Source organism: Drosophila persimilis, unplaced genomic scaffold, assembly GCF_003286085.1.
Source record: "Drosophila persimilis strain 14011-0111.01,24,50 unplaced genomic scaffold, DperRS2 tig00000793-arrow-arrow-pilon, whole genome shotgun sequence".
Lineage (NCBI taxonomy): Eukaryota > Metazoa > Arthropoda > Insecta > Diptera > Drosophilidae > Drosophila > Drosophila persimilis.
Window position 1 is genome coordinate 396245 of NW_020825354.1, and position 26618 is coordinate 422862.

The window sequence follows — 26618 nt, forward strand, 5'->3', positions numbered from 1 at the left end:
TTTTCCCAGCTTACAAAAATGCATTCATATATGTATACAATTTATAATCAAATCTAAAACAATATCGTGTTGATGTTTTAATATCAAACTGAGATGCTCGAAGGTATCAATTGGAAGTGCTCGAAAATATAGCTGGAACATTTTCGAACATATCATATCGATATGCTGGTATCGGTCCAAAATATCATATCACACTCGTATCAATATTTTTTGGTAATGAACAGACATGGAACAGTGTACATATGTTCACTTTCTTTCAGTATATTCTTGTAAATACATTTAATCCAAAGGTTTAGCTTAAGCGTAAAGTATAAAGCTAGTTCGTTAGCACGTGCCCAACCAGTTTTGGCTTAGAAACTGATTTGTTCTGGCATCGGAGCTCTGCAGGGAGACGATGGCCTCCTACAGCCGGGATATCCCTTCGTTGGCATACAGCTGCTGAGATGGACTGTGACTGGGCACATTCCGAAGGGACATACTCTCTGGCTCCTTCGTCTCGCTCTCCTGCACCGCAGACTTCTTCGTGTGCTCATCGAAGTGCACCTTGAGCTCTGGTCTGATGCAGGAATCAGCTTCCGAGCTAGATCCCGTAGTTCTTGAGTCGACTGGCGGCATTTGGATGCGGCGGAGATCCGTGTTAATGGCATGCAGAGCATTAAAGCAACGCCTAAAGCTGGGTCGTTCCGATGGATCGGTGCGCCAGCACAACAAAAGCAAGGAATGCCTGTCAAGAGGAAGATCAGTTTTAGAAGCAGCCTGATGAGGATTAAAGATACCAATTACATTTTGTCGGGACAGATGGTGGGTTGGTGGAGACGTCCACCTTCCTTGACGTGGGCGAGCACCTCGAAGTTGTTCCTAGCCGCATACGGCTGCTGGCCCAGGGTGAGGATCTCCCAGCAGAGCACGCCGAAGGCCCACACATCCGACTGGGTGGTGAACACCCCATCCACAAGACTCTCCGGGGCCATCCAGCGAACCGGGAGCAGCCCCTCGCCCTCTTTGCGATAGTAGTCGCTCTTGTAGATATCGCGGGCCAAGCCGAAGTCGCCGATCTTCACCATACGCCGGTGCCCCGTCTCTGTTCCCTCAGAAACAAGGCAGTTGCGGCAGGCTAGATCCCGATGAACGAAGTGCATGTCCTCCAGATAGCTGCAGCCGTTGGCCACGTCAATGCACATGGCCAGCAATTCCGACAGCGACAGTCCCTGGACTACCTCCTTCAAGATTCAATGGGAAAGCAAAATTGGGTGAGCAAAAGCTGTGAGAAGAACTATGGCGTTACACCACCTGGGAATTTGGCCGAGCAGCCCTCAGGTATGAGAGCAAATCGCCCGCCTCCATATGTTCCATGATTAGAGAGATGGAATCAGTGTCAAAGCAGATGCCCACGAGGCAAACAATATTCTCGTGCTTAAAGTTGCTCATCAACTGCGCCTCCTGCAGAAGCTCCGCAAACTCGCTGGCACCCTTACGCAGGCTCTGTGTATTAGCAAGGGCTTAGAATGGTTTCTATATCTTAAGACTGTTGCCTAGTTTAATCACCTTGATAGCCACGCGCTGCGAATCCTTCTTGTCCTCGGAATGCAAGTCTCCCTCGTAGACCTCGCCGAAGGCACCGCTCCCGAGGAAGCGCCGCAGGGTCAGCTGACTCCGGCTAATGTGCGGCAGCAGCGCGATGTCCGCGTCGCTCAGCGTCGTGGAAAAGGCGCGGTTCCGGGCGGCCAGTAGCTGCTGCTGCGTATGCAATGTGGACAGGTTGCTCCAGATGCTTGGACGGCTCTGCTGTAGCAGCTTCTTGGCCCGCACTCGCCGCTTTTGCACTACTTGGATATAATGGTTTATAAATAAACAGCCAGTAAGACAATAAGACCTGTCAAAATAGCCTGACTGGGCTGCATCGTTCAGGAAGGCACGCAGGGCCATCTTAAATCTTTAAAGTCATATCTATCATCCTTCATAGATACATATGTACATATGTATGTACTTTAATATTTCAAGCTTTAAGAAAGAGTCGCCCCATAAACTAAGTACACTCATTACTACACTGGATCCTATTTCAGATCGATCTATGTGGAGTGTGTTCGTCCGTATTTCTTGTGTGTATTGTATTGTACAATTGCTGAGAATATGAGATCTGTAAAAACTACCTCGGGAACTACCTCATGTGTTGCCATGAAGGCGACATACCATTCAAAGAATCTGCTTGGATAGAAAAAGCAAGAGTCATACCCGCATAATGACTGCACCTAATAATAACCTAACCTAAGAATAATAGCATGACTGGGAAAATGTTACCTTTGCGGACCAGGAACAGGGCCAGTACACAGCTGGACACAATGGCCGCCGGGGCAATGATGGCCAGTACCAGTGAGCCGCGCTTCTCGGGCGTAACGAAAGGCTCCGACACCCGGTCGCTGTCCTCGCTGTAGGGCCCCCAGCCATGCTCCTGGCTGCGAGCGCGAACCCTGAACAGGAGTAGCCGGTTCGAGTGCAGACCTCGCACGATGCAGCTCAGTTCGGTAGTGTTGCAGTAGTCTAGCCACTGGTCCTCCACGGCCGCCGGCTCCTCGGCCCATGGCAGAAGGGCTAGCCGGCCCCCTCTGGCATTCTCCCGGCGCCTCCTTCGCCTGACCCTGGCCTGCAGCGCCTCGAGACTGTAGAGGGCAATTGGGTCGCCATTACCGCGCGCGGCACTCCACTTCACCCTGAAGATCTCCCCGGCAATGTGCTCAAGCTGTGGCCGGCCTGGCGCACTAGGTGCGTCCCCGAGTGTCTCGAACTCCTGACTCGGACCCCGGTAGATGGAGGCTCCTGGGGAGGACGCAAAGCCGAGGAGCAGCTGACAGTCATAGCGAGTACACGGCTGCAACGGTTTCACCTCCATCCAAGAGTGGTTTCCGGCTACTTCCCAGCGCAGGTGTTCCGCCTTTGAGCGACACTCGAGGGCCAGGGAACTCAGTGAGTCCGAGGTTCCTGCCCATGAGAGGGTCAATGAGTAGGGTCCCAGTTCAAGCAGCTTCAGTTCCGGTAATCTCACGTAGGTCCGAACGTGCAATACCGTACTGCTGTTGAACTTTGTGGGCGTGGCATGGGCCTGCACCCAAAGCCGGTAGCCGGACCCGGGCCGCAGCCCTCTCAACTGGTGCATCCCCGAAGACTCCACTCTGTGTTCCATTTCCACTTGCTCCGTACGGTTTCCAATGGAATCCTCCAGCCAGTGGATCGTGTAGTGGACGCTTTCGCTGCGGAGATGGAGAGGTGGTGCCCAACTGACCTCCACCTCGCTGGGACCCAGCACGCGAGCGCTGAAGTTCCTTGGGGCCGAGGGAGAGGCCGAGGCGGTGCGCACTTCCATGGAGGGCAGCGGGAGGGCGTCGAGGCCTAGGCGGGTTTGGTAGTAGCTACTCAATAAAGCTCTGAGCTGGTATCTGGTGTAGGGCTGTAGGCCTGTGATGTTGATGGTGTCCCCCGATCCGGTCTGCCACTGATGGAGTGCATCTTCGCGAGGGCCTCCTTCCAGCGAAGTGAAGTTCAGCTGGTACCTCAGACCAGGCACGGGCAGCGCGCAGTCTGGAGAGGCATGCAACTGGGTCAGGGTTAGGATGCACTGCACTTCGTCGCACTGGATGGCAGTAGAGTCTAGGGCAGCGGAGGCGGGCAGAAGCAGGCAGCGCTTGCTGGGATACGCCTGGTAGTTGTGGGCCTTGAGCAACCGCACCTCCTCCGGCTCCAGCTCAACGAGGTACTCAAGCTGATAACGCCTCCGACCGTAGGCGCGGATGCTGCCGTTTCGCAGGGCATAGAGGTAGCCCGAGTCCTGGGCCAGTTGTCCGCCGTCCTTCGTCAGCAATTGGAGCTGGCTACGCAGGCCTGTGACGGTGCAGAGCTGGCGGGCGACGTCGTAGACGCAAAGCTTGCCCTGGTGGTCCACCAAGTTTAGCGTCTCTGTCCCGGGCTCCAGACTGCCCTCGTACAGCCGGAAGAGGGAGGTGGAAGATTCGAGCGGAATAGGCGATCCGTCGGTAAGACTGCGGCCCCGCAGCGTGGCATTCTTGGTACCAACCTCGTGCTCAAGCCAGACAAGTGCCCGGCTGTGTGGCAGGGCCAATAAGTCCCTCAGCAGGTGGCCCCGCGGAGTGCTCCATAGTCGCTCGCCCTGCAGGATGCGCCCCTCAAAGCGGCACAAGTCCAGACGGTATATTGCAGCTACCTGCGCTGACGGCACCTCCTGGCCGGCCTCAAGTTCGGCCCAGTAGACGATGCGCTGAACCCAGTCGACGGTGAGGGCAAGAACCTCAGCACGCATCCTGGCGAGCTTTGCGGGTGTGGATCCCGGCACGTGCGTGAGCAGCTCCACATGCTCGTTGACCCAGAGGATCCTCTGCTCCCCCTCCATGATGGCCAGGTGCTCCACGGGACTGGCGGTATGTACCAGACGGCGCCGGAGCTGACTGTCTAGATCCAACTCGCCGATGAACTCTGTGTTAGCAAAGATAAAGCGGGGCACGGCCTGCACCTCAGGCGCCACGTGAAGGGCGTGGTTAGCGGCGCCAGCAGCTGCCCCTGTCGATGCCACATGCGCCTCCACCTGGAAGCGGTATGTTTGGTCCGGCTGCAGGTTCTCCACTCGAGCTTCAAGGCTGCTCTGGTTTAGCAGCAATTCCGCGTGGATCTCCGATCCCAACCAGCAGCTAATGCGGTACTCCAGAGCCTGCACCGGAGCTGGAGCCTGTTCGGGCGCATCCCAGCGGAGTAGGGCCCCGATGCTAACCGGCAGCAGAGGCGTAGCAATGCGCTCCACGAAAACGCGCAGGCGCCGGGGCTGAGTGGGAGCCGCGGCGGGCGTGCAGAGCTGAACGCGGGTGGTGGGGCCCATCCGCCAGGCTGTGCGAGGCGTGATGCTGATTTTCAGCTGGAGTTGCGCCTGCGGAAGGTGTGTTAGACGGGCGAAGGGAGTGGCCAGATCCAGAGTCTGCAGGCGCTGGCCATACTCGATGAGCAGTCGGTAGGAGATGCTGTGGTTGCCTCCACTTATCGCTGGCTGCCATCGCACGTGAAAATCATCCCAGTGGCCATCATCCAGGCGGACGCTGTCAGTGGGCACGGCCAAAGGTATGACCCCAGCATCGGGTGGTGGCGGGGGTGTTGGATCAATAAGCTGGAGCGAGGAGACGGGGGATTCTAGCCCCTGGGGCAGCAGCTCCATGGTGTCGTTAACGGCTGCTATTCTGGCGAGGACTGCTCGGCGACCGCCCCGCTCCAGCCATAGCAGAGCTCCGAGGGGTCGGACCAGTTGGAGGCTGTGGGGCAGGGCATCCCTGCCAGGCCAACTTTGCAACAGCTGAAGGGAATCCTGGGTGGTTTCCAATCCAAGAGGAGCTTGGTAGAGGCGCAACGCGGTAGGGCCTGATACCAGCCAATAGAGCTGTCCTTGCTCCAGATCGATACTGAACGAGACGATGCTACCCTCAAGGCCATTGACGTGGTAAAACTCCACCTCATTCACGTGCTGGGGGTGGCCCGGGGAAGAGCTGAGAGGCCGACGTGTCAGACGGGTAGCGGTGGCGTAGTAGAGATGGCCCTGACGGGGATCGATAGCCAGCTGGCGGGCCCCGAAGATGGGCAGCAGTTCCCGAGCCCCGCTCCAGGGATCCATGCGCACCACACAGTTTCGTGCCACATCTGACCAGTAGATTCGGCCGCCCCTCCAGTCGTACGTCACGGCCCCTACATGCAACACCTCATCTGGAACCAGGCACCTCAGCTGCGGCTGCTTCAGGTTGATGCAATGCATGACCCCAGACCCGGCGACATAGTAGCCCGCACTGGCGTTTATCATAGCCAGGGGTCCAGGCCGCGCTTCCAGCTGAGCGTCCTTCCGCTCCAGTTTTCCACCCAGTTCATTGGTCTCGTAAAGGGCCCCCTGAAGGGTGGCCCAGCTGAGGCGATGCGGCCCAAGGGGCCAGGTGCGAGCCACGTGGGGTGGGGTCCAGGCCCCGGGTTCACCGGCCGAGCTCATGGCTCGCACCCGGAAGTGGTAAAGATTGTCCGGCTGCAGGCGCTCGAGTCCGAAGTGGGGGCTACGGATGTTACGGATGCTGAACGCGCTCTGGCTTGCCACGTCCAGGACCTCTAGCTCGTAACTCAAGTCCAAAGCGGCGGCGGCGGGTGACTGGTAATGATTCCTGGCCGGCTGCTTCCATGATATGTGTGCTGCCTGTGCCCCCAACACGGCGCTGAGCTGGCGAGGCACCCCTGAGGGATGAGCCGAAGGATAGCGCTCTGCGGTGAGAAGGATTAGGCCCCAGCAGTCAGGGAAGTGACGCAGCGGCCAGGTGTCCAGCCCTCTGTGGTTAAGCTGATCTACCAGCAACAATTGTATCTGGCTGGCACCAGCTAGGAGCAGGGAGCGGCCCTGGAGAGCGAAAGTCCGCCATGAGTTGTCGGGCAGGACGATCAGAGGCCTTTTGTAATTTCCATCGTAGCTGATTTCCAGAATCTTCCCCTCGTGCGCCACCAGTAAGTAGAGTAGCCAGTGCAGCGGGTCCAGGGTGAACCATCCAGGCTGCCTGATCCTGGCAATGCGGATTCGTTCCTTAGTGGTCAAATCAAGGCGCCAAACGCTCTCGGCATCGGTCCAAAAAAGCCAACCGTTCAAGGGGTCAACCTCCAATTGCTGGACAGGGTCCAGAGCCTCGGACAACACAGCAATGTCTATGCTCTCCAGATCCATCTTGAGCAGGGAAAATTTGAGATTCGGCGTCTCCACAGCTAGGTAGAGACGTCTTCGGAGCCAATCCAGGCTAAGCTTTCGGGGAATCCATTTACCGGTAATGTTGCTTCGTCCATCTAGCTCCACTCTGCTAATGCCAGAAGTGGGTTGGCCCTGCTCCAGTCTCAGGCTGTTGAAAGGGAGGATCAAGAAGGGCTACTCGTATCTATTGTTCTTTGCAGATTTTTTGATGACTGCCCACCTGCGCATCTCTCCCAGAACGTCCACAAACCACAGCCGTTGCTCCCTCTGCTCCCAGGTCATATCACTAATTGGTTGATCAGACTGAAGGACGAGTCGTGTCTCCCCGCCCGGCGCCAAGGCCTGCCATACGATGCTCCGATGCCCGGCAACAAGCGCACTCGGGTCCTGATCCTTATCCTGATCCTTGTGCAATTGCGGAGCCTGAGCGGTATGGGTCTCGACACTGGCAGATGCCGCTGGGCCCTCGCCCTGCTTGTTGATCATCGTCACCTCCAGCCTGTACTTGGTACGGGCCTGCAGCTGAGAAAAGATAAAGTTTCCCCGCTGCACCGTCACCAGCTGGAAAAAGAGTCGCAAACTGTAATTTTCCTCATGGAGGGTCAATTATGGGATTGATTACCTGCTCGATGGTTCGATTATCCCCAGGACTGCTTAGGCGAAGGCGGTAGCCCTCGACGGGGCCGTTGGTGAATCTGCCCGGATGCCAGTGCACGGCCACATGGCTTTCGTCGAGTGCCAGCACCTCCTCGATAACCGGTGCCGATATGGGTGCCCCCTCAGGAGGCGTCTGGTAGGCGGGTGTAGCCGGCGAGTAAAGCACATCGTCGCTGCTTTCGCCAAAGGGAAGCTCGAAGCGGAACTGCATGATGAATGGATGTAATTATTTACTTATTAGCTTATTATTAGCTTTTTTCCAAGAAAAATTAATTTTAATAGACGAAATGTAAGTTATGGCCTCTGTGTGAATACATTGCCTGAATATACACAGCATAAAGATATAGATATACCTAAAAGAAGCTGCAAAATTGATTACTTTTGAACTATGCGAGGTATGGATCTAAAATTTGATATACACAGTCAGAAAAGTGTAACAATCGATCATTTCTGCTGCAGCGCTGCTCCCAGCTCCAGTGGAAAGCAAAGCTGGCGCATATATGTATCTCTCTCGCTCTCACTGCATGTTATTTTTTCCATAAAGCTTTCTCTTGATCTATCGACTCCGTTATTGATGCTGATCAAGAATCAAATACCAAAAAAATACGCAAAGCATTCCACGCGCTTACTCATCCCCCCTCTCTCTCTCGCTCAGACACTCTTCCTCTTCCTTCCTCGTGCAGTGTGCGCCCTCTGGCGGAGGGGACCGAGATGGCAACATACACACTGACTGAGTATCGAGTATAAATGTAGATCCACGGTATTTTAATGTTTCATCTCTAAAATCGATGTTTCGATAACCAAATCGGATTGCGACAGCTGTTAGCACGAAAACGTAAAGTGTTGTTGCTTTGACCAATTAGTTCAGAGCAAAATTTAAGGTTAGGAAAACCAAAATTTATTTGTAAGAAGGGCAAAAGCAAAATTGTCCTAGTAATAGTGTCAATCAAATGTTAATACATCAATAAGTCATCTATTTCTTTCTTTTTGCTATCAATATTCAGTTATTCAGTTTGTTGTCAGACATTGTCGTTTTGCCTTAACGAGAGGAACAAGGATTTGCCCATTCAAAAGTACATTTCGAATTCGTATTTCATCACTTCAGAGACAAAACAGTCTTCTTACTTACTCTGTACTGTGTGTAAGGCATCAGGGGCTCAAGGATCTCGCAGACGTAGTACTCGTCGCAATCGTAGTCTGCCAAATTAAACCATTTCTCCTCTTTCTTCTCCTCTTTATTCTCCTCATTATGGAGGTCCGCGTACTGGTACTGGATGTTGAAGGGTCGACTGGACAGGTAATGCTCCGGGAAGTGCATGGCCCACTTGATGGTCAAGGGCGTGTCCTGTCGATCCTGACTGGGGGCCTGCACGAACTGCGGTTGCGTCCTCTGCACGGGCTGAGTCATGGCCAGGCGTTGTAGGCGCCAGTAATTGCGCTGGGCCATCTCGCAGGACCCGATGCAGGGCATGTCATGGGAAAAGAACTGTAGCGAAGACTGGCAAACCAGAGGGAAACGGTGGTGATCAGCTGGTCGAAAATCGTTAGGGATGTATGAGATGAGCTCGCACTTACACAAGCTTCTTGGCAGGGCTCCAGCTCCTTGAGGGCTCTGTACCATTGAGCACATCCCTTGGTGCACTGCGGATTTGAATGGATTAGAATTGTTTAAAAATACTTCATCTGAAAGCGGAGGAGGAGCCTTGAACTGCGCAGTTAATGTCAGTCAGTCAGCGTAGTCAGGCACATTTTGAATAAAAAGGAGTCCCGTAGAGGCCATTCCGGTATTTGGTTCTGGCATTGGTCATCTCTCCGTCCCGATGAATGCCTAAATCTCAGTGCTATTGAAAACGACATGCGTGTTGCTATGAAAAAGAAATCCCTGGTCTGGCAATTGAAGCCGCGGACTCTGCTGTCCGGAGGGATGTTGAGGCACCTTCTACCCCTCCATCAATTCTTACTGCTGTTGACCCTATAAAATCTCCTGTCGTTTCTCGTCTATTCTTCAGGTTTGTTAGCTCTATACGAAATTCTTCACACTTTCCCTCATCTTTACCCTTATGCTGATAACGATTGCGATACTGCTGACCTACTCGCTTCATTTTTGCAACTTTGCAACTCTGTCACTTCTAAAATCTTTCCCTCTGTTCTCGCTTCTTCTAGCGATTTTCGTGCCATGCACTTATATTTTTTCCCTTGAAATAGTTCAAGTTGCATCTATCCCACCTTCATTGATTTTAATAGCCTATTAACCAATTTAGAATCGTGTAAATTTTATTTTTCCTTGAACCAGATATGGTTCCCGGTGGTGTTCTCCAACTGTGTGCTGATTCTGTCGAGCTCGCCGATTTTCCCACCGTCTGGAAAGAATCTATCATAATTCCCACTTATAAAAAGGGGCATAGTCTCATGTTTCGAGTTACCGTTGTATTTCAAATTTATCTGCCAATCCTAAACTCAGCAGAATCTTGTAAAACATCGCTCAGTTTCTTCTAACCTCTTTGAACTTTCCACCTTCGTACTTGACGGACTTGCACTACAGTGTCAGCCTGAAGTCGTTTATATAGATTTTATAAACGCTTTTGGCTAAATTAATCACAATCTTCCCATCCACAAACTATCTTTTCTTGGGGTTTCCGACTAAGCTTCTTCTCCGGACTAAGGCTTACCTCTGCAATCGTTCTCAGCGTGTCTGCTTCAACTCTCTCTTTCTAGGAAGCCTTCTTGGTCCCTTGTTATTCAACCTGTTAATCAATTATCTTCCCCAAGTCTTAACTCATTCCCGAGTCCTAATGTATGCTAATTATTTCATCTATAGTGTTCCCGTGTCCCCGTTATTTCTTCAACCGGATCTTGATCCTCTAAATAATTGATGTTTATTTAACGTTCTTCCACTTAACATTTAAAAATATAACATCATGACCTTCCTTCGCAGTAAGCTTCAGAACTAGGCGTCAAACATATTTATATATATTATATATGTATATAATAAAATCCTTCACTCTAAGAGTACCAGACATCCAAAATATTGCCCTTATATGTGTACTTTCCGGGGACGGGATTGCTTCCTTCTCACTTAGAATTCGTCTCCGACTGAAATCGAGCACTAAAATAAAAACTCAGTCAAATCGAAAAATACATTCCCTTTCGCGGTTAACAAGTATCTCGCCCTCCTTTTAAGCCTGGAGATGGTTCAAATTACTGCTGCTCATTTTGCATTGGGGCCTGCTTTTAAGATTCCTTTCATTTAATTTGGTCTGATGGCTATCAAATGTCGTTGGGCACCCTCGTTCCTCGCTCCACTTACGCGTGTTTTGTAGCACTTCTCGCTGCTGTCCGCCTTTTCGCACTTGATTCCGAACTCGTCCAGAAATAAATCCTCCTGGAAAAGTTACAAAACGAAATGAAAATAACCCAAACCAATTAGTAAAGTAAATAACATTGTGGGTCATGGGAACGGAAGTGGCTGCTGCTTTGCATGGGAAAAGGTAAATACACAAGGACTACAACAGCAAGAAATCGAATATGAACACTGTCACAGTGTCAGTAACCAGCGTTAAAAAGACAATTCATTTTATTTTGATTTTTTGTTTACCTGGTTCTCGTGGAATACAAGTGTATATTGTTTCCCTTTAAATGTAAATACAATTGTGCATCCGTGTACATGTTGTATACATTCAAAAGACCGTTTTGCTCATCCATACATACATATATGGTATAGCAGCAGTGTCCATGGACATGTCGTTCTGTCTGCAATGCCATTTATTATCGACTAATTGTCAAGGGGTATAGTAAGTTCCCGAGTCGCAGTCAGAATATCGACTTTTCTGTCTTATTATTTCCGAGAATAAGTTCAGCTAAATAAGCTCTAGAGCAAGAAAAACAGGTTGGGCATGTGAGCCAGGATTTTATGAAGATGGAAGACAAATTTCATGCCTCAGATTTAAGCATAAAGGTTCGAAGGGGGGCTGGTTGATCGATCAACCCAAATTAATTTGCATAAACTACATGTAAGCCGAGGCGTCTCAGCCCAGACCGCCTTCAATCTTTGGGTTCATCACTGGGCTGCGATCGTGGGTGAAGCTCAAGGCCTAGCTAATGTGGGTCGTGGCACTAGGGAGACAGAGATGCTCTGAGGACTGACTGAGAGAGGACTAAGCCTCCATATAGGTAACGGGAGAAGATCAACTGAAAATGACAACTGCCACCGATCAACGGGTGACGATCGATTGCGTTTTTCCCTGTCCCTGAAAACCAGTAGAGGTAGGTTTGATGACAGAGTTTTCTTCGCTGTTGCATAGTGTATGTTAATTAGGGATTTCCCTTAAAGCAAACTAATTGCTTCGCGCATTTCTCCACACACTCGGAATATTTCTCAAGTGCTTGTGCTTTAATTTTTATTTTCTTCTACGCAGTATTTTATTAATTTAGCTTGATTAGTTTTTTCACAAACAGAAATAGCTATTGAGAGCTGAGGCTCCCCAACTCACGATGGCAATGGGACAAGGAGAATGAGAACGAGAACGAGAGCGAGAACATGACAGAGATGGGGTGGGCAAGCTCTACGACTAATTGGCGTTGGGGGTTTTCATGTCGTCATTGCTCATCTTTTGTTGTACAATTTCTATTACATTAACTCGGAAACTCATGGACTGGACCGAGCCCCACACAGCACTCGGACTAGGTTGGTGTGCTATTGACACCATTGTGTTCGTGTTGCTCTTGCTGCCTCGCCAGGCTCCGTAAAGCCAGCGCAGGAATGCGAATATAAGAATATATGCCAAACCATTTTTATACACACACAAATTGGCTAAGCATTTTGCACACTCTCGATCTGCGGGAGGCAAAACATCTCAGCGAAATCTCTTTTGTGTGCACAGCTCTTCTGTGTAAACCGAATTCCAGGTCCACAATCTTTAGTTCGGCCTGCTCCAGTTTCAAGCGAGGAATGGCAAGCAGAAATTCTTACAGGGACTCAATTAGCAATCAGTGGACTGGACAGTGAAGGCAGGCCGAAAGATGGTGAAAGATATAGTAGCCAACAGTTTTTTTATGAATTATAGTTGCATTTATTAGCCGGTACTCAAAGAATATAGGGGTTTATTCGATTTGTAGCGGAACTGGATGTGTGTAACACCCAGAAGAATGCATTTCCGACCCCATAAAGTATATATATTCTTAATCAGCATCAATAGCCGAGTCGATATAGCCATGTCTGTCTATCCGTTTGTCCATCAGTCCGTCCTGATCTACAGTATAGTATAGAATATTATAGTTAAGTAGTTTCAGCTCTGCTCAATGCTTCATTTTCCACTCATTCGAAATACCCCCTTTATCGAATATCTGATAATAATACATAAGAGTAGCCGGTGAGTTGCCACAAAAGTGAACCGTGGAACAAGCAAAGAGAAGGATTAAATGTAAAAAACTACAATAACTACAACTATATTTGAAAAACAATCTCTGACAATCCTTTCTTTCAGTCTGCCCCTTGCTGTCCAGAGCTGTCCATTTAAAGCAATCACTGAACACGATGGTTCATCATTAATTTTAATTGAACCAAACTACATTGATGGCCTGGATAGGATTGGATTACAGAAGCGTTTCGCTAATGAATGAGCTGTAACCGAACCACTGATTAAAATGTATCTTCACTCCTATTACACACTCTCAGGAGCATAGTACTCTAAATGCCATCTAAATAGATTTATAAATTTATGCACATGTTAACTACACAAAGAGTATAGGGATATAGTAGTTTTGTAGTGGAGTGGATGTGTGTAACACTCAGAAGCGGTTCGGTCCCTTTTAGGTATAGAAATTCCTGTTTTTATTTAAGGTAATATCATAAAAACTAGCATGTACATATATGGTAATCGTTGGACCTTATGGAAATAATTTTACTGATCAAATTTTAAAAATGATCGATCAACTATTATTTAATATCTTTACTCATAATAGATTTTATTTATGTATGTATGACATTAATCTGATCCAGGTGGACATAAAATGGGAAAATAATGTTAGATATTTTGGGGTCATATCATATAACAAAAAAAAAAAATATTTTAATTCGTGTCTTGTAACCATTAATAAATAGAAATTCTCGCTTCAAATTAGAAAATAAATTTTAAATTTTTCAATCCAAAGTATATTATGGTGCACCGGTTTGGGCTGATATTGCAAATTTCAATATTAATATAAATCCAAGTTATACAGAACAAAATCTTAAAAATTATATATAACCTACACAATCACAATTTAATGCTAACGTTGAACTAGCCTCAATGAGAATGGCTAATTATATACTCAATCTATCCACACTTACAAAATATTTGATTATTTCTCATTAGTTTGTTAGTTTTTTTTGTTTTTTTAGTTGTCCAGTTTTTGGTATAACTTCTAAGTAATAGTGCTTTAAGGGGTATGGGGCTTATGGGGTTGTAAGGGGGTTTGGTATATATTTATTTTTCCCTTCATCATTATGTTTCTTAAAAATCAACTTCTTTATACTACTGCACACCACTATACTATGTCTTAGTAGAAAAGGTCGAAGGCCTGTACTCTTATAAATTCATGTAAGTCACCCACGCTTGTGTAAATTAAATCTATCTCAGATAAAGTGTTCCTTATAAATAAATAAATGAAATAAATATGTACGTGCGTTGGTTACCTGACCCATGACAACGGGTCTGCTATTTAAAAAATAACCAACAAATAGAGGCATTAAATTAAATATGAAATGTCGCAGCAGAAAAGCTCCATGTGACGTTAGTTTCGCAGAGCAAGTTTCACGACCGACGCGTCGCTGCAGTTCTGCGACCCATTCAAATGGTCCCACACATCTGTATATATGTATGTATATACGTATGTACTCGTACGAGAATGTACGGAGACAGGCACGAATATGCAAATGGCAATTAAGCCGAGCGTCGGTAACCCAAATAATGATAAAGATTATATTTTGATACGGAGCCAAGTTGCTGTAAGCTGTAAGTTCTAGACCAAAATAAACCCGAGGGTTCGCGCACACTCCAGCTAAAGGAGGAGTTGAGCTCCAGAAGCTCTCAGAATCTAGAGCTCAGCTGTTTTAAGCCAGCATCAGCTGGCCTGGGTGCGCATTCCGCACACTATCGGCTGAGCTGAAAGTGCGTCTGCTTCTACTTAACCTTTCTCTGAGCTTTTAAAATATCTGAAGGAAATTATGTTATTCAATATTTCGTTATTAAGGCAGTTGTATGATATTCTAGTGGTTCGGTTTTCAACAAATTTTGTGGGCTATGCACTAACATGGGACGACAAATGTGATTTCGATGGTTTGATTATCTTCAGAAACAAACATTTGTGTGTAGAAGAGCTTGTTAATATAAGGACATAACCAAAAACGATTTAAAAATTCATAAAAGAAAAGTATATGCTGGTCAGATATAAATTTTGAAAAGATCTTTAGCTCTGTTCCGACTCCTATTTGAACTATAGTGTGCGCCAGGCCATAGCAATGATTAGCTAGACGATCTTCAATTATCACATATGTACGTACATATGTATATATTAATTAACCGTTACAGTATTTGTCCAGCCTCTCTGCGTGTGTGTAAACGATTAACTTTAACAATCAGCAAGCTAGATTGGTGTATGCCGGATAAAAGAATGAAAGCGCAACTGAGTTTTGATACCCGATACTCAAAGAGTATAGGGGTATATTAGATTTCTGTTGAAAGTAGATGTTTGAGACTCGTTTTTTTCAGAATTTTGTAACGCTCCCTTCCACAATTTTAAAGATACGATAAACCGAAGAAACAGAATCATAAGGAAAGACCCTATCTACCAGATTGCAAGAATCCGGCTTAGATCGTATCATTTTTATAGCCAGAAGGAACAAATAAAATTGCGCGTATTCCTTTTCTCTTACACACTCTTCCTCGTGCAGTATGCCCCCTCTGTCGAGATAGCAACACACGTACGGACTGAGTATCGGGTAAAATGTAGAGCCGCGGGCCTAGCCGCGTGTGTTACAACGCTCCCGTTCGTTTTTGTTTGCATTTTGTGCGGGTACTACAATTACTTACAAGTATAAGCATATGTATGTGTGTCTCTGATGATGAATACAATATTTTGACGACACTGGAGAGCTTAACTCATCGAATCTGTCGCACAGCTGCTCAGGTTTTGTGCTGATTTAATGTACTAGCTTTAAATCGAATTTTAGGCGCTGCGCACATATTGTACTTAAGTGTAGTTTTAATTTCCATTCCTGATTTATGCAGGAATTTAGCGAGTGACGACAGCCCTAGGCAGTTACTCACCTCCACAATACAGCGCTGCACACACTCACGTGTGACGCGCTCCAGGACCACACGCTCATCGATTCCATCCTCTGGTAACTCTGGCAGCGCCGCCGTTGGCTTGTGTGCTGCCATTGGTTCTGGGACCGGTCGTGATATGCTGCTGATGGCAATGCCCTCCACAATGCTGGGGGGATCGGCTGTCGCGTGCTTGTGCCAAATGGCCACTTTCTCCACCACGTCACTGTCCAGCTTTGGCAACAGTCCCAGGCGGTCCTTGAACTCGTCTGGCAGGCCTGAGTAGTTGTGGTGCCGGCCATCTTGGGAGCGACACCCATCGCAGCAGATCGACAGCACGATCAACAGTAGGAGATTGATAATCAGAATCGTGGATATGCCCCCATGTCCGTCCTGGCCGCTGGCCAACTGGCGACCCAGCCGCGCCAGCTGCTGGCGCAGATCGAACTTGCTGCTCTGATGCTGGACGCTATGCTTTCTGTGGCATGTCGTCGATGTCGGGGTCGACTGCTGGTTGATGTGGGTGGTTGACGTCTTGGTGTTCACGTTCACAGCAATTTTGACATTGAAGCTGATGTTGAAACGTTTCCCCATCGGTTGACTAGGAGTCTTCTTCTGCTGCGAATGCTGCGACTGCTGCTGTGCCTGGTCTACATTCTGATGCCAAAACATAGTCACTGATGTGGCACCGTGTGACCTTCACCTCAGGTTTGCTAGCTTTGTTTTGCTAGGCTGAGTGCTTGCTAATGTGCTTTTGTGGGTCAGGTTCTATTTTCTAGTCGTTCGCGCTTTTACTGTTGTTCTTGTTGTTGTTGTTGTTGCTTCTCGCCAACTGGTATTCGCCGAAAACCGAAACTGAGTGGCACACAAATAAGACAAAAGAGAAAGAGAAAGAGAAAGAGAGAAACAACATTAAAAATCAAATCTCAAAGTCAAAACCCGAATTCAATGGGCATGTAAAGTGCATTAGCTAATTTCCATTTTATGCAAATTAAAAGATTAAAAAACGCGCAAGTCTCCAAGCTCAGCGCACCGCATCGATTGATACCGAATTTTTTCTGTACATTCTTCCTAAATTTCTAACTAGGACCAAGTCTTCAACCGTGAATATTTTATTACGCTTTTCCTTAATATATACAATATACATACACTACTGGCCAAAAAAATAAGTACATCGGTGTCGTGCTAGTTTGTTATGGAATCGCTCGAATGTTTGGCCAGCCCTTATTTATGATTTTAAGGTTTATGATAAACATTTTTATAGTCTATTGTAGGTTAGAAAACTAAAAGTAAATTTGATTTTTTAATTATGTTTTTTAGAAAAGTTTTATAGGACGTGAAAGAAAGCTCATAAGCGTGTACTTATTATTTTGGCCAGTAATGTATGTATATGTCGAACGTCGAGGTCGAAAGTATTTAAAGGATATTTAAGTCAATTAAGATGCGATTGATTTTCTTAAATTTATTTTAATTAATAGATAGGTAAGTCCGACTTTGTGGAAGAACTTGTTCAAATATCATTTTTCCAATAGAAAATTACAATAAAAGGAAATATGGTGTTCAAATCAAACATTATTTTATTTATGATTATTTATCGCCGGTTGCGCAGTCGCCGCCGCATTAATCTGCTGACGCGGCTCACGCAGGGGTGTTGCGTTACGCAAGGCCCGTGTCCCAGCATTCTTCAACCCCGAGCTGTTGTTGGACTGCCTGGACATTGCCCGCAAGTACTTTTGCCGACGATGCGCCTCTTGAGAGTTCTGTTACAAGAGGAGGCCCATGTTGCACTTGGTCCACTTGAAGATGTTTATGCTAGATCAGAAACCAAATGCAGATGGCAAAGAACCCGGCTGGATCTGGTAGCTTATACGTACTCTTGTTTTGTTGTATACTTAAAGCTTATTAAAAATGTTGGATCACTCTGTGAAAATGTCCATATCAAGAATACACGAGCTCACAAAACTAGTCCTAGAAATCTACATTTCAACAGCTTCGTTTCTGTATTGCAAAACGGTACAATAAGAGGGAGTTTCGACCCCAAGGGAAGTGGCAGTGGCACCATCGCTCCTATGAAATCGAATACAATATACACATCTAATACGTTGTGCCGTTACGTTAATTTCCTACGACAAAATGTTAAAAAATAATAATGAAATAAAAATGAATCCATTCGAATAGTAAGTGGATATCCACCCCTATATTAACCACAAAAAAAACAATAGTCGAACGTACGATTGAAAAGGAATAAGCCAAAATATGGTGGTTTTTGATGTTATGGTTATAAAATCTCTGCGAATCGGGTAGAACTATCTTTACATATTTGTTACATATATTGAAATACAAAAATAAACACTTTCCCTATTTTTTATTAAAAATCCGCGGAGACATCTGACGTAAGTTACTGGCGTTACGTTACCCAATTTCGAGGTAATAAAAGTCTAAAAATATACCGTTTGCCGAGGTTTGACCAGCTTTCTGAGATTTTTTTAGATAATTCAATATGTTAAAGGGACTTTAAGGAAAAACTTTTATCAAGAACTCAGTTTTTAATAGAAGGTACAAAATAGTAAAGGAAAACATGACTATAAAAATACCGAAAAAGTTTTGGCGGAAATTCCATAATAGGGTCGTAAGTTTAGTTTCATTCGAGTGATTTATCTATGTATGAAATAACACACAATAAATCTTATAATATTGTAAGCTAACAATCGATAGCAATCAGCAATGTTCAACTGAAATTATGTTGAATATAATATGAAGTTATTAAATTGAATCATTTGAATTATATTCAATAAGTAGCATTAGCTTATGGGGGTTTTTTTCGCCAATCATTTTGGAATTGCTTTAAATCCTCCTACTTTATGTGTTCATATGTATGGAAACATTTTGCATAGCCAAACTCGTTGTGCGGTAGAACATGACAAAATAGATATACCCTTTCCAATAGGCAGAAGAGACGAAATGAAATCATTTCATTAGCGGCAGCTCCAAGGTTCAACGAACGCTTTCCGAGGGCGAATTTGTGCAAGTGCAAGCCGATCAATATTCCAACGTATTACTAACGATTCGCATCCCGGTTTCGGAACCTCCCCAGAACATTATCATGGCATATCAAGCGACAAGTCTCAATTAACCCGGGCTAATGCATAGTCAATAAGTCACACGCCCTCTCAAAGCATCAAAGGGAAGGGCAATAACAAATTTATCCTCATTGATATGCAAACAGATTGAGTGGAGAGGAGTGGAGTGGAGTCTGCTCTTCAGACGAAAATCAGCCACTGTTTGAAACTTCACAGAAAATAATAGTTAATTGCACTTTAATTTCATATTCACCAGAAAAACAACAGCGCTCATAAAATGGTAAATAAATCGTATCGGCAAACACTCTCGCACACGGCGCACAACAAAAAAAAAACGGGAGACAAAAAGGCGAAAATAAATTGAAAATAAATTGAATAAACCGCTAGAAACATTGAAAATATGAAAGATCACAGGAAATTAATTGCATAAAAGCTATTCGGAAAATGCACGCAAATTCCGTTCAGCGATTTTACATTAATTACTGTAATCACTGCTGTATCAGGCCAAATTTTATTTTGAATCTTTGTTTCTGCCATACGACCGCCGACCGGCCGGGAGTCAAATTTTCACAATGTCACACAGCACATGCGTCCTACCCCACATTTTGCTCAGCCCGCGGTGGAAGCTGTTCAGCGCAGTTGTCGCAGTTTAATTCAATTTATTGTTGATTTGAGCAGCTTAATTGCATTTTATTGCTGCATCTATTTTCCCCAACTTAGCAGCAACTTCAAACTAGGGACAGGCAGGGCAGAGAGGGCCCCACTTACTAGGCGAGGCGTCAGCGCGCAGATGGTGATGACTCACGGTACTTCTCAGTGGCGCGATCGGAACACAACTGTTTGACATGACGAGCAACATGTTTTAACCAGCCCAATCCACAGCAACACATAACCCCAGCCCCAAGCCCGAGAACAACTCGCCGTCGCGCTGTTCAACCGAAGCAAGCCGCCCGACGGGCCGACCCGATCCGAGCCGCCCGCCGATCTTCTTCGCTTGTTCGCGGTGACGAAGAAACGATCGCGTCACGGTCAAGGCAACCCCTAAGCTTAAAAAACTGAACTTTGACAGAGATCTCTTCAGTTATTTTGCACCAGCACCATATAGAACGCCTAAAGAAATAATTAACGGAGATGCAACAGAAAATTCTATATTTTTTGACTCGAGAGGATTGCTAGATTCCGTAGGTGGAATAGGATCTCAGGGGGTTTTATTTTTCATATCTTTCTTGTGGAATTCAAGCGCAACAATGGGAAAAATGAGAGCAACCGATTGCTTGTATTTTGTTTATTTCATTTCATTCATTGTGGATCCGAGAAGAATAGGATAGTATTGGGTTACACCAAAAACTACTATAACATTTTGTCACTCGCCGCTTTTGATTTTTAAACAACAAAAATACGAAGTTTTTGCTCGCATATGGTATTTTTGTTGCGATTTTATCTGACTGGTTTCGCTGGTTTCATCTGATTGAGACTAAAGCCATTCTGCAATTGGCAAGTGTGATACATTTTTTAGGTGTTTTAAAGAAACTCATTGGGTAGGACAAGGATTTCCTTCACTAGGCAATCAGTCTGTAGTCCAGATCTTCAGCCAGATGTGTTCAAAATTTTTCTCCGTTTATGTATATACATTTATCTATCTATAATCATAAGATTTATGTGGCCTATCCAATATATTTTATTCATGGAGAACGTTCCATAAGTGGACGCTCTGCGTACGATCGGCCTGACACCGGCAGATAGCCAGAGAAAACCTGCCTTCTCTCACAAAAAGTGGCTGCGCATCTTATATGTATTTAGCGAGGAGCATAGGAACTGGACCATGGAAGATTGTAAGAAGTTAATTGGGTCAGATATACCAAAATAAACCGTTTTAAGTCTGATCGAAATGAAAACTACTGAAAACAGCTCATGTGGAAAAATCATCAGGTCAAGGAAACAATAAAGCATGGACGAGGAAGCCTGACGGTGTAGGGCTGCTACACTTGGTGGAACGTTCTCCAATTGGTTAAAATCGAAGAATATTATCTTAGTATTTAGGAACCCATTTTGTCAAATTTTATAGACAAATGTGTCCAAATGTGTTCCCCACATCCGAGATCACTTTATAGCAAGACGGTAGCCCGACGCACAAGGCTAAATTCGTGAAAAGCCGTCCCAATAACTCGAGTTTTCACTTAATTCAGTGGCCTGCTCAATAGCCCAGATCTCCATTGAAAATCGATGGGCTATGTTTAGGATCATTGGAAAAGTACGAGTCTGCACCAAAGGGATTGGGTGAGTCTTTGGGAGCGCGTGAAGTCGGAGTGGCACATGATACCTGGCCAGCACCTACTACATTTAGTCGATAGTATGCCAATACTTATTCGGAATATGATAAAAGCTAAGGTCCTTTGGAACAAATATTTTTGAAAAATTACTAAAGTAAACAAATTTGAAACGTGCAAAAGTGGATACATGCTCATTTTTTGAACAAATTAAAATCTCTTAAGGAAAAGGATCTCTTTGAATTGAAATTATTGTCTTTTTTCATTTTCACTAAATTAAAAAATCTTAAAAAAAAAATCACAAGGATTGATTCATTTTTAAAGATTTTACAGGCGCTTAAAGTGTATCCACATGTGCTCGCCACTGTCCATACGTAAGCGGATCCGATGAGAGAGGGAAACCCATACAGAAGGATCACGACCGCTAGTTATGTTCCGATGTTAATCTTGCAATCCGTTTATCCACTTACTACATAATTAATTATTTGATTCCAATTGTTAAATATCTGATCTTTTTCTACATTTCCGCTTGCAATTCGTTTGTTCTTTTTGCTCATTAAAGGGGAAGTATTAATACAACTTTTTTTTGTTCCAGCACTTATAGTCTCTGGGATCTAGGCACTCATCGGGATGGACATAAGAATTTTGTTTATTTAAATTGTATGCACTTTTGGGTGGAATAATTCAGTAAAATTCATTGTTTAATACATAAACTGTTTAAAAAAAGAAATGCGTGTTTCAAACAATATATTTTAGGCACCTTTGACTTCTGAATATGTAAATAGGTAAATTATGCTTAAAAGCCCATCCCGTAATTATGAGTAACTTGGCTTCTGGACCGATTTAAGCTGCCGCAGGTAGGACAGGTATGTATTTTACAAAACAGATACTCCGAGCTAAATATTATATATTGTAGGATACCTGTGTATCTGATTTATTTTAGATTGCAGATTAAAACAGGCTTTACTTGAAATCAAGGATGGAGAAACTATTATTATGTTATGAATTATTATCGGAATGGGGGACAGGTGCTTCAGGTTCATGGCTGGCCCTTACTCCGAGGCGGCTGTGCTTCATGCCCTAGGATAAAGCGGGCTACGAGCGAACCCTTACCCGTCATAACTGTACACATAATGGTGGAAGTGCGGGTATACTCTCCCCGTGAGGTCGGCTGGAAACGGGTCCTGGTAAAGTCATGTCTCTGCCATGGATGCCGGCTAATTATAGTCGGCCGGATGGAAGAAAACTTCCTGTGAAATTAAAACAAACCCGAGGGGACACTGGGTCATGACCAACCTGACCCTCCTGCACAAAAGCCCCTCCGTGAGCTCATCGCAGACTGCGAGGTCAAGGACATCGGAATAATTATAGGGTGCGAAGCCAATGCACATCGCTGTCAGCGTTGAAGCACTGTCACTAATGAACGGGGTGAGTACTTTCCAGCTACCTACCGACCGCTAAGATGGTAATTTTAATCCACCTTTAGTGCCAATCGTACGGAAGTCATGGACCTTACACTTGCCTCTCACCAGCTACAGAGGAACATAAGATGCTGGAGGAAATTGTATTCTCCTTCCCTCTACCGAGTTCCAGTTCAATTCCGGAATCTCAAGCGGACCAACTGTAGTCGTTGTTGAGATCACTTGAGCCGTATTCTCCCTGAATCCCCACTAATGAGGAGTTTTACAGAAGGGCACGACCCGTCTTGGTAAGATATTCACTGACGCCTGCAGGGAGGCGCTCAGTAAATCCTGCGGCGGAGTTGAAAGCCGAGCTGATCTGAGAGGTTTTTTTTTCAGGCAGAATCTGCTGGCAGGTTCATACCTTATCGGTTGAGCTGAAAGATGATCTGATAGCTATGTTTGTACACATTAAATTATTATTCGAGTTAAAGAACTATCTCAACGAAATGCAACAGCGTATAGGTATATTTTATAACTTTGCCAATCACTTGTTGGAATGGAATCGAACATCTGTTTTTATATAAAAAAAGATGTTCCATGAAAAGTCAGTCGGCCAAACTACAACTCAGAACTTAAACCAAACGCGCCCCATGGCCTACAAGACCTACAAGTCTGCAGGCACAGATGGTATCATCCCCGCCCAACTGATCCACAAAGAGCACCTAACTGGGAGTCTTCTCCTAAGCCAGGCAACACCTTGCACACTGCTCAAAATGATTCCAGACTCAGAAGTTTCTCATCCTTCCTTTCAAGACGATGGAACGGCTTTTAGGGCTGCATCTCGGAACAATCATTTCTCCGAATCTTATCACTGATTCCCAGCATGCGTATCGGAAGGAAAGATCCACCGAAACGGCCCTACATTCTTTCCCAGATATAAACGGCGCCCTCAACAACATCCTCCCATCCGCCATCACGGAAATGGGGATTGATTCCCGGACTGTGAGCCTCATCGATCGGATGCTATAATGCAGGACCGTTAAGACATCACTGGGAAAGTCAACGTCCACCAGGTTTGTCACGAGAGGCTCACCGTAGTGCGGAGTACTTTCACCCTCCTATGAAACGTAACAGTGAACGAACTGCAGCAGGATATAGAGGGGGTGGCTGCCGCATGGTAGCGCATGCGGCTGATGCCGGCATTATCTGTTAGATTTCCACGCACGCGATGTAACCCCCATAAAGATGTCGAAATGGGCAGACGAATGCGGGTTAGGTATTAACCCGTCTTAAACGGAACTGGTGCTCTTCACTAGGAAGTACAAGATTCCGAAACTGACTACCCCCAAAACTCTGTGGAAAAACGCTAGCTTTGAAGAACAATGCCAAGTATCTTGGCCTGATCGTCGACAAATAGATCGATTGGAAATGGGAATATATGATATGGTACAGAGGGCCACAGTGGCTCTCTATACCTGCAGGAAAACCATCAGACTAAAGTGAGGAATGTTCCCGTATATAGTTCGTTGGCTCTAAACCGCCACCATATGGAGTGGTGGTGGCCAGCCATAGACAAGAAAACTTGTCTTATCAAACTCAGCCAAGGTCAACGCGGTCAATATCGTTGGACTCTATGACCGTAAATGACTGGGTTTCTTAATGACACCGCAGAGCAGTTAAATCTTTTCCTAATATAGGTCTCCGAACACAGGGACATCGATATGAATGATGCTGCGCTGGAATGTTGATTTTGTTCAGAGACACTGGTGGTCAAGTTTGTCTGTTCAGGGAAAAGGTGACATGTTTAAACTATTACAGGTTTACGCGATGAGATGATAGGTGTTATGTTGCTCCTGTTGTGCACTGGAAGTGACTTGGGGTGGCAGTATCATCAAGAAATGTCAAAGTTGTTGTAAAACTGTTCTTCGGTATATCTGCTGTGTAGATCAAATACCCTGTCGGTCCAAGGATGCTAACTTGAGATACACCAGCTGCAATTGGATGATATTCAAACAGGAAATCTTTGCATTCTACTGCGAAACTTCTTTGAAGTTATTACTTATGATTTTGTGAATTAAGACATCCAACGGTCGAAAGTTTGCGTGGCATCCAGAAAGAACCCTTGGGCGACAGACATAAAGACGGCAATACTCTCGTCTTTTAAATGCATTTTATATCTCAGAGATTATGCGGTTTACGTTTTCAATGGTTCCATGTTTTCCGCGAAAGCCAAATTGGTGCATTGGGATGCACTTTTGATGTGTAGGTGTGGCTTGATATGATTCAGGAGCAGTTTTTCAAATAACTTTGATAGGCACGGCAGAAGACTAATGGGTCTATATGATGATGGCTGGGACTTGTCCTTTCCGGCTTTATAGATCATTTCTTCCATTGATGAGGATAAACACCCCACTTCATCATGCTGTTGAATATTATGGTGAGAAAATATACTGCACAGCTCGGCAACTCTATGATCATTTTAAGGGATACGAAAGCTGTTATTATTGGATTTTGCCGCCAGTGACATTACAGACACTAATGCTTCAACTGAGCTATCTATATCATCTTTACAGTAGATGTTTGGGCAGCCATCAATATGGGAACTTACGAGTATATAAACACTTCCTGTATTTAAGCCAATCTGTTTTTCTAGAAGTTAGAAAGTGAGGCCGCTTCGAGAAAAGTGAAGTAGGATTGACGAGTGATACGATGATAAATCTGTTAAGAGAAAAACCAAAAAAGTCGGGTTGCTTCTTTGGATCTGTGGTCGAACCATTTGGGAGATTTTCATTTATTGATTTTATTAGTTTCCAATTTTTTTAGAATTGCTTGTTTACATCGGTCTTGTTGTTTTCTATTCTTACGCCAACATCAGCCGCTCGCCAGAGTTCGCACACATTGCACGACGAAGAGTGTGTGAAAGAGTGAGACAGAAAATGAGTAAGCGCGTGGCAGGGCCAATGCAATCAATGCACATTGATTTATTCCTTCTGGCTATATTCATAATTCGATCGGCACTCTGGTAGATATAGCCATTCTTTATGCCACAGATTTTCGTCCTTTGTGAGGGCGGGGCTCAGAAGAGTCTGGATACAACATTTCGTTGCTCTAGCCTTTATGCTCTCTGAGAACTCGGCGTCGAAAAAGACGGACAGACAGACATCGACTCGGCTTTTGATGCTGATCAAGATATATATATGTTATTTGGTGGGAAACGCACAGAAGGAAATATTACACACATCCACTTTCACCCAAATCTAATATACCCCTATAATCTTCGAGTACCGGGTACTCATACATATGTATGTATTTCCCGAACAATTAGTCTGGTTTGCAGAAAAGCTGATTTTTGCAAGCGCTGGAAATTTTTTTAGGAGATCCTTATATTCAGACTATCTAAAGCCCTCACAAAATCCATTGACTTTTGCCAACTGATTTCCACTGGTCTCATATGGCTATATACACTACGCAATAGATATAATTTAGCTCAGATAAATATGAACATGTGTGGGACTTGTAAGGAACCCTTTTTCGACAGTCTGAATTAGCTTGAGCTTGTTCATCAGTCTGTGGGCTGTATGCAATCAATTTATAATATTACCTGGGCGACAAGCATTCGTATTTTTATTCGTTACTGTTAACTGCTATTTATACCATGGTAGTCAACTTGAATCTTCTCCAAGCGCCGCTCGCTAGTCAGTTCCGCATAGGGCTGCTCCAGACGTGCCAACGTCGGGACTACTGATAAGGGGCCATTGATCTGGGAGCTTGTCTTGATCCGTCTCACCATATCCGTATTTATATAATATTAGCCACTAGACGGTCAACTAAGTGTTGCGACGATGTGCTGCCTCCGTGATCGATTCCTCTTCATACCTTGAACCTCATCGGTTTTCTGATCCTTCCTGATCCTGTGCTTCTGCTGCTCCTCTATCTCCCTTCCACGCCCCCACAAAGGACGAAAATCTGTGACATCCACAATTTTAAGGATACGAGAAAATTAAAAACGTACAATCATAGAGAAAGGCCATATCTACAAGCTAGATTTTCTGAGTCTGCATCAGAACGGATCATTATAATAACCAAAAGCAACAAATCACTTTGCAGTGGCTACGCAGTGCACACACTCTTTGTCGTTCAATGTTAGCACC

General features: G+C 45.5%; 1 protein-coding gene across 4 annotated transcripts; it reads right to left on the reverse strand.

The window, feature by feature from the left end:
* Window positions 1-237: 237 nt before the first annotated feature.
* Window positions 238-26433, reverse strand: LOC6600719 (protein sevenless). Of its 4 annotated transcripts, none has more exons than XM_026992876.1 (12): window positions 26069-26433; window positions 15721-16572; window positions 10722-10796; window positions 8990-9055; window positions 8544-8912; window positions 7380-7619; window positions 6978-7318; window positions 2299-6905; window positions 1546-1826; window positions 1291-1482; window positions 784-1220; window positions 238-724 (listed from the first exon to the last, which is right to left on the reverse strand). In XM_026992876.1, exons 2-12 carry the CDS (start codon window positions 16387-16389, stop codon window positions 403-405), a joined length of 7599 nt encoding a protein of 2532 aa, XP_026848677.1. In that variant the 5' UTR covers window positions 16390-16572; window positions 26069-26433; the 3' UTR covers window positions 238-402. The 4 variants fall into 4 exon arrangements, with proteins under 4 accessions (XP_026848677.1, XP_002025789.1, XP_026848676.1 ...); XM_002025753.2 differs by lacking the exon at window positions 26069-26433 and adding an exon at window positions 19566-19629 and having other exon boundaries at window positions 1546-1823; XM_026992875.1 differs by lacking the exon at window positions 26069-26433 and adding an exon at window positions 19566-19629.
* Window positions 26434-26618: the final 185 nt, after the last annotated feature.